Here is a 14,393-nt window from a genome sequence, read left to right as displayed (position 1 = left end):
AAAAGCGACTTCTACCTCTCTTTCCTTTTGGCTTAAAAGCATTATCCGATTGGCTTATGAGACTGCCGGACGGCAGCCTCATGAAAGAATCACAGCTCACTCCACTAGGGCTGTGGCTTCCACATGGGCCTTCAAGAACGAGGCTTCTGTTGACCAGATATGTAAGGCCGTGACTTGGTCTTCACTGCACACTTTTGCCAAATTTTACAAATTTGATACTTTTGCTTCTTCGGAGGCTATTTTTGGGAGAAAGGTTTTGCAAGCTGTGGTGCCTTCCGTTTAGGTGACCTAATTTGCTCCCTCCCTTCATCCGTGTCCTAAAGCTTTGGTATTGGTTCCCACAAGTAAGGATGACGCCGTGGACCGGACACACCAATGTTGGAGAAAACAGAATTTATGCTTACCTGATAAATTACTTTCTCCAACGGTGTGTCCGGTCCACGGCCCGCCCTGGTTTTTTTAATCAGGTCTGATGAATTATTTTCTCTAACTACAGTCACCACGGTACCATATGGTTTCTCCTATATATATTTCCTCCTGTCCGTCGGTCGAATGACTGGGGTGGGCGGGGCCTAGGAGAGATCATGTGACCAGCTTTGCTGGGACTCTTTGCCATTTCCTGTTGGGGAAGAGAATATCCCACAAGTAAGGATGACACCGTGGACCGGACACACCGTTGGAGAAAGTAATTTATCAGGTAAGCATAAATTCTGTTTTGGGTTCAGTGTCCCTTTAAGGTACCTAATGAGGACGTGTAGATTGAGAAGGGGACCAAGGACAGAGCCATGCAGTACCCCAACAGAAAGAGGTGACTGGGCAGAGGATGCTCCAGAGAAGGCTACACTAAAGGTATGGTTAAACAGATAGGAAGAGAACCAAGAGAGAGTTGTGTCACAGATGCCGAAGGATTGGAAGGTATGGAGCAAAAGTGGGTGGTCGACAGTATCAAAGGCTGCAGACAGATCAAGGAGGATAAGTAGAGAGAAGTGGCCTTTGGATTTTGCTGTAAGTAGGTTGCTTAGAAAGTGATCTATCAGATGAAAGCATTATTCTCACATTTCTGACAAACTAAGGAAATTTGTATGCAAATCTGAATGATACAAGAGTTTGACTGTGGACATTTTATTTAGAATTGCACTGATCTATCTATTTTGGGTGTTTGAAAATGTTATTTTACTTTATATACAAAGCCACAGCGTCATCCGAAAACAAAAATTGTTATAATTAAAAACTGGCCATATATTACACTACTTGTATAATTATTATATATAGTTTTGCTTCAGTGTGGTTTAAAAGGGTAATCTCGGGATACAGGCCTGATTAAAGGAACAGTAAACACCTTGAGATTTTGATATAAAATGTTAATTTGTGGGTAATGAAACAACTTTGCAATATAATTATTTATTTTGCCCCATTTTCATGTCATTTAATTCTGAAAATTGAGGATTTTCTTATTCACAGAACTTGAAATGCACCCTGCTGACTTATCAAGGCTAACCCTGATGCATATCTTTCCCTAATTGGCTTTAACCGATGACTGCAAAACAATGCACTTTATACGCACATTATGACTGTGACTAGCCTTATCTGCAGACTCAAGCTCAGATTGGTTCATGTAAATAAGGCAAATGGTGGGCAGAGTTTGACTATTGACAAATAATTGCTGTAAATGGCAGTTTAGTCTTGGCTGATATATTATTCTATAGCAACACAACAGAAACGTCTTGTCATTACAAGTTGTTTACTGTCCCTTAAGGTGAATGTAAACTTTGCTGAAATAGTGCCCAGTTTTTAAAAATAATATTAAAAACAGGGGCACTTTCATTCATCAAAGTTTACATTGCAGCAGATTTTACAAATACCTTCTTCTCCTGAAACGCTGGATCGCCGATCCCCGCCTGCAGGTCCTCTGTACTTTGTCAGCAATAACGAAACCGGCTTCCTCCAATCACGGCTTCCCCCCTCTCCAGGAGCGTCCATCTGGTGAGGCCATGCCGTGATTGGAGGAAGACGGTTTCGTCATTGCTGTGTAAGTACAGTAGTAAGAAGCAGGCGGGGGTATCGGCGATCTGGCGTTTCAGGAGAAGGTATTTGTAAAATCCGCTGCAATGTAAACTTTGATGATTGAAAGTGCCCCTGTTTTAAATGTGCTGAAAGTGCAATTCACTTGGTAGAACAAATAGTTCTATGGACATTCATTTTGGACAATCGAATGCTGATAAGAACAAAAATCCATTAAAATTCAGTAATCGAATGTTATTTCCGGTTTTCGAATGTTCCTAATTAGATTAAATATCCACATTTGAAATTTCGAATGTAACATTCGATTTAAAAAATATTATTCAAAAGTTCAATAGTTTATGTGGTAGGGAATTTATTAAATTGATATATAGTAGATACAAATATATTGATTCTAATATTTCTGTTTCAAATATTATATATTTTGAATATTAAATTTAAAGAGAGCATTAGAAATACTATTACAAATACATTGATTAAAATTTATCTAATTTGAATATTGCATAATTCTATTCGAATTATGCAATATTTTAATTAGACAAATTTAAATAGAATACTAATATCAAAGAAAGCAGAAATACTATTACATTAAACAAATGTTTAAAGAACGAAAAAATGTGTTAAAATTAATTTCATTTTTTTAAATTAATGTTGCAAAATATTCTCTCATCCCTACTTGCTGGCATGTAGAGAAACCACACAATCTTTATTTTTTTCCAGCATTTTATTGTAATGTTTGTGTTTCATATAAGAAACCTGCATAGTAAGATAAACGTCTCAAAAGCTAAAATTTGCACTTCTAAAATTCTTAGCTTTTAACTGGGCTAATATGAACTAGGGATGCATTGCGCTATTACACGCATGCTACAGTTATCAAGCACATGGATTGCAAAACATGATTCAGGGCTTAGGACAAGAATTATTTAGTTTAGGAAAATATGACTGTTATAGTTAGGGTTGCCACATTGCCGTTTTAATGGACACTTATGAAAAATACATATGTCAAGGGCTTTTTAAAGAAATGTTTGAATATTTATCAATTATAAGAACCCTGACATATGTATTGTTCATGTGACCTCCCGTGAAGTGGCAATATGGCAACCCTAGTTATAGTGCTATTGTAATTTTACTGTGCAGAATAATCACATACTCTAATTCAATAGCGCATATACTTTTTGCACGATTCACCCTAGATAACTTTGGACCACATTACAAGTGGAGCTCTATTGATAGCGCAGGATGCGCTATCCACGTTGCAACCTTTCACTAAGAATAGCACATAATCTGATATTAGTCCATGGTAAAAAAAAGAATTACTAGAGAATGTTAGAGCTCAAATTACAAGTGGTGAGTTATGTGTTGTGCTCGAGCGCAAAACATAACAACGCTATAAAGGTAAGTGTGACTGGAGAGCTGAAGTAAAGAGCTACAATAAAATGATATACAAACATGTAAAATATAATAAAATTAAGTATTTCCTTTATATCTATACATATTAAATGTAAAATGTTTGTGTTTTTTTTTAAATTTAAATAAATGTTTACAAAGCTATTTAAAGGGATATGATGCACATTCTGTGCCACATAAATATATATTTTTCTGAATCCAAACGTTAATCAGTATTTTGTTTCTTTTTAGTTTTAGACACTGCAGGACAAGAAGAATTTGGAGCCATGCGAGAGCAGTACATGAGAACAGGAGAAGGCTTTTTGCTGGTCTTCTCGGTTACCGATAGGAAAAGGTACGGAGAGATCCGCTTCTGCAGTTCTGTATGAGTCCTTGCAAGACGTTAATGCGTTAAATGATAATATGAATCACTTGCTGAGAGTTTTTGTTCCTAGAAGAAATTAATCATTTCTAAATTCAGATCTCTTGGGCATTGAGAAATATCGCCCTCTTCTGGAGGGGTGATATGAGGTTGTGCATTATTTGCTCATATACAGAGGGTGTCATGTGGGTTGGATCCTTAAATCTAATGTACTATTGAGCAAAGATATTACTGAGCTGGAAGGTAACAAAAGTTTGTGTAAGGAAAAATCTCAAACTTGTCTTCCGATGTTAAGATGATTAATTGTTATGAAATAAAGGGGCAGAGATAGATTTACAATATCATTGTAGTAAAAAAGTTAAAGGGACATGAAACCCACAATTTTTCTTTCATAAAAGAACATACAATTTGAAATAACTTTTCATTTTAATCCTATTATCTAATTTGCTTCATTCTCTTGGTATTCTTTGCTGAAAATGCCTGGGTGTGCTCAGGAGCAGCAATGCATTACTGGGAGCTAGCAGCTGATTGGTGGCTGCACATATAAACCACTTGTTATTGGCTCAGCCAATGTGCTTAGCTAGCTCCCAAATAGTGCATTGCTACTTTTTCAACAAAGGATACTAAGAGAATGTGCAAATTAGATAATAGAAGTAAATTGGAAAGTTGTTTAAAATTGTATTCTCTACCTGAATCATAAAATTAAAAAAATGTTTCATATCCCTTTAAGTATTACAGATCTGACAATTTATTTTTCCTTCTTAAAAAATTATTCAAACTTTATGAAACATTTTAACGATTTTCCTACAAGCCCTGACTGATGTTGATGTAAAGAGAGATTTATACGTTCAGTGTATTGATTTGGAGCACTGCTATCTAGTTATGTATCTAATAATCAGCACTCTTTAGACAGGCAGCAGGTAGGAATATATGATAACACTTATATGATAAATGGGTTAAAAAGTCAAGTGTATCTAAGGACATAGTTCTGCGTCCCTTTAAAATACACAAACCAGATCTAGACAAAATATCAGTTTTGAGATGAATATGGCTGGTTATAGGTTTCGTAGACAATTGAGTGGAAATAGGCTTTTTACTGAAATCAAGACTGTGCATTTGTATGTTTGTTCTAGGGGAATTATAAGCACATGTTGTAGAGTAAGTGGGTTGCTAGTTATGTATTCTGAATATTTATCTTTGCGTAATAGTATTTAGAAAAGTATCCGTTTACTCACCTTGTCTGCAGACGTTTTTCCTTCAGTTCTGGAAACAATAGCCTTACTGATGCATAACATAGGCAAGAAAAGGTTGTTGTAGCCAACGATACCTGTGTTTGTTAGCTATGATGGGTAATTCTTTTTTACTTTACTTGTTTCAGCTTGGAAGAACTATATAAATTCCATAGACAGATTCTTCGTGTAAAAGACAGAGAGGAGTTCCCCATGATTTTAGTTGGTAACAAAGCAGACATGGAACTTCAGAGGCAGGTAATGAACAGAAACATCTGAGAATTTATAAGATCATGTTGATATCTATCAATAAGTCATTAAGATGGACACCAGCAGGTTCTGAGTTATGATAGACACCAGCATGTTCTAAACTAGAGACAGATCATTATGAAACAGCATTTGAAAACTCCCAGGAGTCATCAAGCCACAGCTTCTGAATATTTTACGTTAGACTTCTAACATGTTAGGTTATTCTAGATATATTTTTATGCAACCACTTTTATATGGCCCCTCAGTATGTGTCTGTGGCTCCTCAGTATGTGTCTGTGGCTCCTCAGTATGTGTCTGTGGCTCCTCACTATGTGTTTGTGGCTCCTCACTATGTGTCTGTGGCTCCTCAGTATGTGTCTGTGACTCCTCAGTATGTGTCTGTGGCTTTTCAGTATGTGTCTGTGGCTTTTCAGTATGTGTCTTCGGCCCCTCAGTATATGTCTTCGGCCCCTCAGTATGTGTCTGTGGCTCCTCAGTATGTGTCTGTGGCACCTTAGTATGTTTATGTGGCTCCTCAGTATGTGTCTGTGGCTCCTCAGTATGTGTCTGTGGCCCCTCTGTGGCTCCTCAGTATGGGTCTGTGGCCCCTTAGTATGTTTATGTGGCTCCTCAGTATGTGTCTGTGGCTCCTCAGTATGTGTCTGTGGCTCCTCAGTGTGTATCTCTGGTTCCTCAGTATGTGTCTGCGGCTCCTCAGTATGTGTCTGCGGCCCCTCAGTATGTGTCTGAGGCCCCTCAGTATGTGTCTGCGGCTCCTCAGTATCGGTCTCCGTCTCCTCAGTGTGTCTGCGGCTCCTCAGTATGTGTCTGCGGCTCCTCAGTATGTCTGTGGCTCCTCAGTATGTGTCTGTGGCCCCTCTGTGGCTCCTCAGTATGTGTCTGTGGCCCCTCAGTATGGGTCTGTGGCCCCTTAGTATGTTTATGTGGCTCCTCAGTATGTGTCTGTGGCTCCTCAGTATGTGTCTGTGGCTCCTCAGTGTGTATCTCTGGCTCCTCAGTATGTGTCTGTGGCTCCTCAGTATGTGTCTGTGGCCCCTCAGTATGTATCTGTGGCCCCTCAGTATGTGTCTGTGGCCCCTCAGTATGTGTCTGTAGCCCCTCAGTATGTGTCTCTGGCTCCTCAGTATGTTTATGTGGCTCCTCAGTATGTGTCTGTGGCTCCTCAGTATGTGTCTCTGGCCCCTCAGTATGTGTCTCTGGCTCCTCAGTATGTGTCTCTGGCTCCTAAGTATGTGTCTCTGGCTCCTCAGTATGTGTCTCTGGCTCCTCAGTATGTGTCTCTGGCTCCTCAGTATGTGTCTCTGGCTCCTCAGTATGTGTCTCTGGCTACTCGGTATTCATGCTGGCTCCTAACACTAATATTAGTTAATTAATGCCTGCATTGAATTGTACTAATGCGTAAATATTTTAAAAAGATATCTTGTAGACTCATTCTATCAAAGACATTTTCTGATTTTGTTATTCATTAGTAGAAATACGAAGGATCATCTATTTTAAAAAACTCTTTCCATTGAATACAAGTATTACTGAGTTACTAAACACTTATGGCTAGATTGGCGAGTGGCACACTAACTGTTGAGCACAAGCGAAAAGGAACCTTTTCTACCATGTTAGGTTATTCTAGATATATTTTTATGCAACCACTTTTATATGGCCCCTCAGTATGTGTCTGTGGCTCCTCAGTATGTGTCTGTGGCTCCTCAGTATGTGTCTGTGGCTCCTCACTATGTGTTTGTGGCTCCTCACTATGTGTCTGTGGCTCCTCAGTATGTGTCTGTGACTCCTCAATATGTGTCTGTGGCTTTTCAGTATGTGTCTGTGGCTTTTCAGTATGTGTCTTCGGCCCCTCAGTATATGTCTTCGGCCCCTCAGTATGTGTCTGTGGCTCCTCAGTATGTGTCTGTGGCTCCTCACTATGTGTCTGTGGCTCCTCACCATGTGTCTGTGGCTCCTCACCATGTGTCTGTGGCTCCTCAGTATGTGTCTGTGGCTCCTCACTATGTGTCTGTGGCTCCTCGCCATGTGTCTGTGGCTCCTCACCATGTGTCTGTGGCTCCTCACCATGTGTCTGTGGCTCCTCACCATGTGTCTGTGGCTCCTCACTATGTGTCGGTGGCTCCTCACTATGTGTCGGTGGCTCCTCACTATGTGTCAGTGGCTCCTCACTATGTGTCGTGGCTCCTCAGTATGTGTCTGAGACTACTCAGTATGTGTCTGCGGCCCCTCAGTATGTGTCTGCGGCCCCTCAGTATGTGTCTGAGGCCCCTCAGTATGTGTCTGCGGCTCCTCAGTATCGGTCTCCGTCTCCTCAGTGTGTCTGCGGCTCCTCAGTATGTGTCTGCGGCTCCTCAGTATGTCTGTGGCTCCTCAGTATGTGTCTGTGGCCCCTCTGTGGCTCCTCAGTATGTGTCTGTGGCCCCTCAGTATGTGTCTGTGGCCCCTCAGTATGTTTATGTGGCTCCTCAGTATGTGTCTGTGGCTCCTCAGTATGTGTCTGTGGCTCCTCAGTGTGTATCTCTGGCTCCTCAGTATGTGTCTGTGGCTCCTCAGTATGTGTCTGTGGCCCCTCAGTATGTGTCTGTGGCCCCTCAGTATGTGTCTGTGGCCCCTCAGTATGTGTCTGTGGCCCCTCAGTATGTGTCTGTGGCCCCTCAGTATGTGTCTCTGGCTCCTCAGTATGTTTCTGTGGCTCCTCAGTATGTGTCTGTGGCTCCTCAGTATGTGTCTCTGGCCCCTCAGTATGTGTCTCTGGCTCCTCAGTATGTGTCTCTGGCTCCTCAGTATGTGTCTCTGGCTCCTCAGTATGTGTCTCTGGCTCCTCAGTATGTGTCTGTGGCTCCTCAGTATGTGTCTCTGGCTCCTCAGTATGTGTCTCTGGCTCCTCAGTATGTGTCTCTGGCTCCTCAGTATGTGTCTCTGGCTCCTCAGTATGTGTCTCTGGCTCCTCAGTATGTGTCTCTGGCTCCTCAGTATGTGTCTGTGGCTCCTCAGTATGTGTCTGTGGCTCCTCAGTATGTGTCTCTGGCTCCTCAGTATGTGTCTCTGGCTCCTCAGTATGTGTCTCTGGCTCCTCAGTATGTGTCTGTGGCTCCTCAGTATGTGTCTCTGGCTCCTCAGTATGTGTCTCTGGCTCCTCAGTATGTGTCTCTGGCTCCTCAGTATGTGTCTGTGGCTCCTCAGTATGTGTCTCTGGCTCCTCAGTATGTGTCTGTGGCTCCTCAGTATGTGTCTCTGGCTCCTCAGTATGTGTCTGTGGCTCCTCAGTATGTGTCTCTGGCTCCTCAGTATGTGTCTCTGGCTACTCGGTATTCATGCTGGCTCCTAACACTAATATTAGTTAATTAATGCCTGCATTGAATTGTACTAATGCGTAAATATTTTAAAAAGATATCTTGTAGACTCATTCTATCAAAGACATTTTTTGATTTTGTTATTCATTAGTAGAAATACGAAGGATCATCTATTTTAAAAAACTCTTTCCATTGAATACAAGTATTACTGAGTTACTAAACACTTATGGCTAGATTGGCGAGTGGCACACTAACTGTTGAGCACAAGCGAAAAGGAACCTTTGCATGCATCTGAAGTAGTGCGTATATCACAGGTTGAAAATAAACACGTTCAATTGAGCGCAATTGAATTTAACGCTCGTCAGTATAGCGTGGCTTCAGAGCTATGGTTAACTGTTACGCTCAACTAAAAATTTGCACAAAAAAAAAACATCAAAATTATATTTTAAAGTAAAGTTAAAAGTATAATAACACTATCTAATAAAAATAGTACAAATAAAAATTGCATAAAAAAGTTATAAGTGCTCAGGAGTAAAAAAAAAAAGGCATGCCAAGGGATTTGACATAGAGATACATACATACATGTCTAAATATGTAAATGTACACACGTGTGTGTATGTGTATATATATATTTATGTGTGTGTTTGTATATATATACAGTATATATATATATATATATATATATATATATATATATATATATATATATATACAGGTATATGTGTGTGTCTGTATGTATGTATATATATATATGTGTGTGTGTGTGTGTGTATATATACAGTATATATATATATATATATATATATATATATATATATCAAAGGAAAGAAGTTCAATAAACTGCACAAAAGGGTGTAAAACTGTAAGCAAGATTCAGCGTGATATGTATCTCCTTCCTGTGATATGTGATAGTTCACTTGGTAATGCAGTATCAAACAGCAATGATGCAAACAAACAAACAGAGGCGGACTCTATCCCCGGTCTTACTGACACTAGCGGTGCTTAGTGGGACCTCCTAGAGCAATCTATGCCCAATTACAGCGATATGCTGTGCCCACTCACCGCTCTCCTAGTGCCTCCAGCGTCTGGAACAACCACCGTGATCTCCAAAATCCTTTGGCTCTCTGTTTGTTCGAATACGGCGTTCCGCCGTGGTGCCGGGAGGAGTGTCCTCTCACGTGACCTTGTCACGGCCAATCGACTTGATTGCTGTCGTAACCAGGCAACAGCATAGGTGAATCCAGCGTGTCAACAGGTGGTGCTAAATCTGCGAGCTTCTCCTCGCACTAGGAAATCCTGGTGCAAATTTAGACAACGGTAAAGAACTTGATCCCAGGCGAGGTATTTAAAAGCACAAAAAGTCTTTATTAGATTCCACTTGTGGTAAAAGCATGAGGAGGTACCAAAACACATAAAAAGAATATTCACACGAAAGCATAGGCTAACATGTTTCGGCCTGATGCAGCTACGACTACGGCATCAGGCCGAAACATGTTAGCCTATGCTTTCGTGTGAATATTCTTTCTTCTGTTATGTGTGATCAGTCCACGGGTCATCATTACTTCTGGGATATAACTCCTCCCCAACAGGAAATGCAAGAGGATTCACCCAGCAGAGCTGCATATAGCTCCTCCCCTCTACGTCAGTCCCAGTCATTCTCTTGCACCCAACGACTAGATAGGATGTGTGAGAGGACTATGGTGATTATACTTAGTTTTTATGACTTCAATCAAAAGTTTGTTATTTTAAAATAGCACCGGAGCGTGTTATTACTTCTCTGGCAGAGTTTGAGGAAGAATCTGTCAGAGTTTTTTACTATGATTTTAACCGGAGTAGTTAAGATCATATTGCTGTTCTCGGCCATCTGAGGGAGGTAAAGGCTTCAGATCAGGGGACAGCGGGCAGATGAATCTGCATTGAGGTATGTAGCAGTTTTTATTTTCTGAATGGAATTGATGAGAAAATCCTGCCATACCGTTAAAATGACATGTATGTATACACTTCAGTATTCTGGGGATGGTATTTCACCGGAACTACTCTGTTAAAGGTCACTAATCCTTTTTAATAACTATTTATCATGTTAAACGTTTTTGCTGGAATGTAGAATCGTTTACATTGCTGAGGTACTGTGTGAATAAATATTTGGGCATTATTTTCCACTTGGCAGTTTTTTTGCTTTAATTGTGACAGTTTCGTTTCTCTTCACTGCTGTGTGGGAGAGGGAGGGGCCGTTTTTGGCGCTCTTTGCTACGCATCAAAAAATACCAGTCAGTTACTTTTATATTTCCTGCATGATCCGGTTCATCTCTGATAGATCTCAGGGGTCTTCAAACTTCTTTGAAGGGAGGTAAATTCTCTCAGCAGAGCTGTGAGAATTCTTATAGTGACTGTGAATAAAAACGTTGCTTTGTATTTTTTATGTCAAATTTAATTATTGTTATTTTACTAATGGGAACAAACCTTTGCTAAAAGTTTTGTTGTTTTAAAGTTTGATGCTATAACTGTTTTTCAGTTCATTATTTCAACTGTCATTTAATCGTTAGTACCTCTTTGAGGCACAGTACGTTTTTTTGCTAAAAAAGATTATAACCAAGTTGTAAGTTTTTTGCTAGTGTGTTAAACATGTCTGACTCAGAGGAAGATATCTGTGTCATTTGTTCCAATGCCAAGGTGGAGCCCAATAGAAATTTCTGTACTAACTGTATTGATGCTACTTTAAATAAAAGTCAATCTGTACAATGTGAACAAATTTCACCAAACAGCGAGGGGAGAGTTATGCCGACTAACTCGCCTCACGCGGCAGTACCTGCATCTCCCGCCCGGGAGGTGCGTGATATTTTGGCGCCTAGTACATCTGGGCGGCCATTACAGATAACATTACAAGATATGGCTACTGTTATGACTGAAGTTTTGTCTAAATTACCAGAACTAAGAGGCAAGCGTGATCACTCTGGGGTGAGAACAGAGTGCGCTGACAATGCTAGGGCCATGTCTGATACTGCGTCACAGCTCGCAGAGCATGAGGACGGAGAGCTTCATTCTGTGGGTGACGGTTCTGATCCAAACAGATTGGATTCAGATATTTCAAATTTTAAATTTAAATTGGAGAACCTCCGTGTATTACTAGGGGAGGTCTTAGCAGCTCTCAACGATTGTAACACCGTTGCAATACCAGAGAAACTGTGTAGGTTGGATAAATACTTTGCGGTACCGGCGAGTACTGACGTTTTTCCTATACCTAAGAGACTAACTGAAATTGTTACTAAGGAGTGGGATAGACCCGGTGTGCCGTTCTCACCCCCTCCAATATTTAGAAAGATGTTTCCAATAGACGCCACCACTCGGGACTTATGGCAAACGGTCCCCAAGGTGGAGGGAGCAGTTTCTACTTTAGCTAAGCGTACCACTATCCCGGTGGAGGATAGCTGTGCTTTCTCAGATCCAATGGATAAAAAATTAGAGGGTTACCTTAAGAAAATGTTTGTTCAACAAGGTTTTATATTACAACCCCTTGCATGTATCGCGCCGATTACGGCTGCGGCAGCATTTTGGATTGAGTCGCTTGAAGAGAACCTTAGTTCATCTACGCTAGACGACATTACGGACAGGCTTAGAGTCCTTAAACTAGCTAATTCCTTCATTTCGGAGGCCGTAGTACATTTAACCAAACTTACGGCTAAGAACTCAGGATTCGCCATACAGGCACGTAGGGCGCTGTGGCTAAAATCCTGGTCAGCTGATGTTACTTCTAAGTCCAAATTACTTAATATACCTTTCAAGGGGCAGTCTTTATTTGGGCCCGGTTTGAAAGAGATTATCGCTGACATTACAGGAGGTAAGGGCCACGCCCTACCTCAAGACAAAGCCAAAGCTAAGGCTAGACAGTCTAATTTTCGTCCCTTTCGGAACTTCAAAACAGGAGCAGCATCAACCTCCACTGCACCAAAACAGGAAGGAGCTGTTGCCCGTTACAGGCAAGGCTGGAAGCCTAACCAGTCCTGGAACAAGAGCAAGCAGGCCAGGAAACCTGCTGCTGCCCCAAAGACAGCATGAACCGAGAGCCCCCGATCCGGGACCGGATCTAGTGGGGGGCAGACTCTCTCTCTTCGCCCAGGCCTGGGCAAGAGATGTTCAGGATCCCTGGGCACTAGAGATCATATCTCAGGGATACCTTCTAGACTTCAAATTATCTCCCCCAAGAGGGAGATTTCATCTGTCAAGGTTGTCAACAAACCAGATAAAGAAAGAAGCGTTTCTACGCTGCGTACAAGATCTGTTATTAATGGGAGTGATCCATCCGGTTCCGCGGTCGGAACAAGGACAAGGGTTCTACTCAAACCTGTTTGTGGTTCCCAAAAAAGAGGGAACTTTCAGGCCAATCTTAGATTTAAAGATTCTAAACAAATTCCTAAGAGTTCCATCGTTCAAAATGGAAACTATTCGGACAATTTTACCCATGATCCAAGAGGGTCAGTACATGACCACTGTGGATTTAAAGGATGCTTACCTTCACATTCCGATCCACAAAGATCATCACCGGTACCTAAGGTTTGCCTTCTTAGACAGGCACTACCAGTTTGTAGCTCTTCCATTAGGATTGGCTACGGCTCCAAGAATCTTCACAAAGGTTCTGGGTGCCCTTCTGGCGGTACTAAGACCGCGAGGGATTTCGGTAGCTCCGTACCTAGACGACATTCTAATACAAGCTTCAAGCTTTCAAACTGCCAAGTCTCATACAGAGTTAGTTCTGGCATTTCTAAGGTCGCATGGATGGAAAGTGAACGAAAAGAAGAGTTCTCTCTTTCCTCTCACAAGAGTTCCATTCTTGGGGACTCTTATAGATTCTGTAGAAATGAAGATTTACCTGACAGAAGACAGGTTAACAAAGCTTCAAAATGCATGCCGTGTCCTTCATTCCATTCAACACCCGTCAGTAGCTCAATGCATGGAGGTGATCGGCTTAATGGTAGCGGCAATGGACATAGTACCTTTTGCACGCCTACATCTCAGACCGCTGCAATTATGCATGCTAAGTCAGTGGAATGGGGATTACTCAGATTTGTCCCCTACTCTGAATCTAAATCAAGAGACCAGAAATTCTCTTCTATGGTGGCTTTATCGGCCACACCTGTCCAGGGGGATGCCATTCAGCAGGCCAGACTGGACAATTGTAACAACAGACGCCAGCCTACTAGGTTGGGGCGCTGTCTGGAATTCTCTGAAGGCTCAGGGACTATGGAATCAGGAGGAGAGTCTCCTGCCAATAAACATTCTGGAATTGAGAGCGGTTCTCAATGCCCTTCTGGCTTGGCCCCAGTTAACAACTCGGGGGTTCATCAGGTTTCAGTCGGACAACATCACGACTGTAGCTTACATCAACCATCAGGGAGGGACAAGAAGCTCCCTAGCAATGATGGAAGTATCAAAGATAATTCGCTGGGCAGAGTCTCACTCTTGCCACCTGTCAGCAATCCACATCCCGGGAGTGGAGAACTGGGAGGCGGATTTCTTGAGTCGCCAGACTTTTCATCCGGGGGAGTGGGAACTTCATCCGGAGGTCTTTGCCCAAATACTTCGACGTTGGGGCAAACCAGAGATAGATCTCATGGCGTCTCGCCAGAACGCCAAACTTCCTCGCTACGGGTCCAGATCCAGGGATCCGGGAGCGGTTCTGATAGATGCTTTGACAGCACCTTGGAACTTCGGGATGGCTTATGTGTTTCCACCCTTTCCGCTGCTTCCTCGATTGATTGCCAAAATCAAGCAGGAGGGAGCATCAGTGATTCTAATAGCGCCTGCATGGCCACGCAGGACTTG

General features: G+C 41.8%; 1 protein-coding gene across 5 annotated transcripts in view; it reads left to right on the top strand.

Annotated features, from left to right (window-relative positions):
• The window catches only part of RRAS2 (RAS related 2), a 213,995-nt gene that overhangs the window by 157,139 nt on the left and 42,463 nt on the right, over positions 1–14,393 (top strand). For all 5 annotated transcript variants that reach the window (XR_008403211.1, XR_008403210.1, XR_008403212.1 and 2 more), the window contains exons 3-4: positions 3,658–3,760; positions 5,166–5,274. Coding sequence is in view for 2 of the 5 variants with exons in the window: in XM_053720616.1 (XP_053576591.1) it covers positions 3,658–3,760; positions 5,166–5,274 (212 nt within the window). In the remaining 3 variants the exon portion in view is untranslated. The remainder of the gene's footprint in view (positions 1–3,657; positions 3,761–5,165; positions 5,275–14,393) is intronic.

Source organism: Bombina bombina, chromosome 7 (assembly GCF_027579735.1).
Source record: "Bombina bombina isolate aBomBom1 chromosome 7, aBomBom1.pri, whole genome shotgun sequence".
NCBI lineage: Eukaryota > Metazoa > Chordata > Amphibia > Anura > Bombinatoridae > Bombina > Bombina bombina.
Note: the sequence above shows the minus strand (reverse complement) of the source record. Positions and strands in the feature narration are given on the sequence as shown.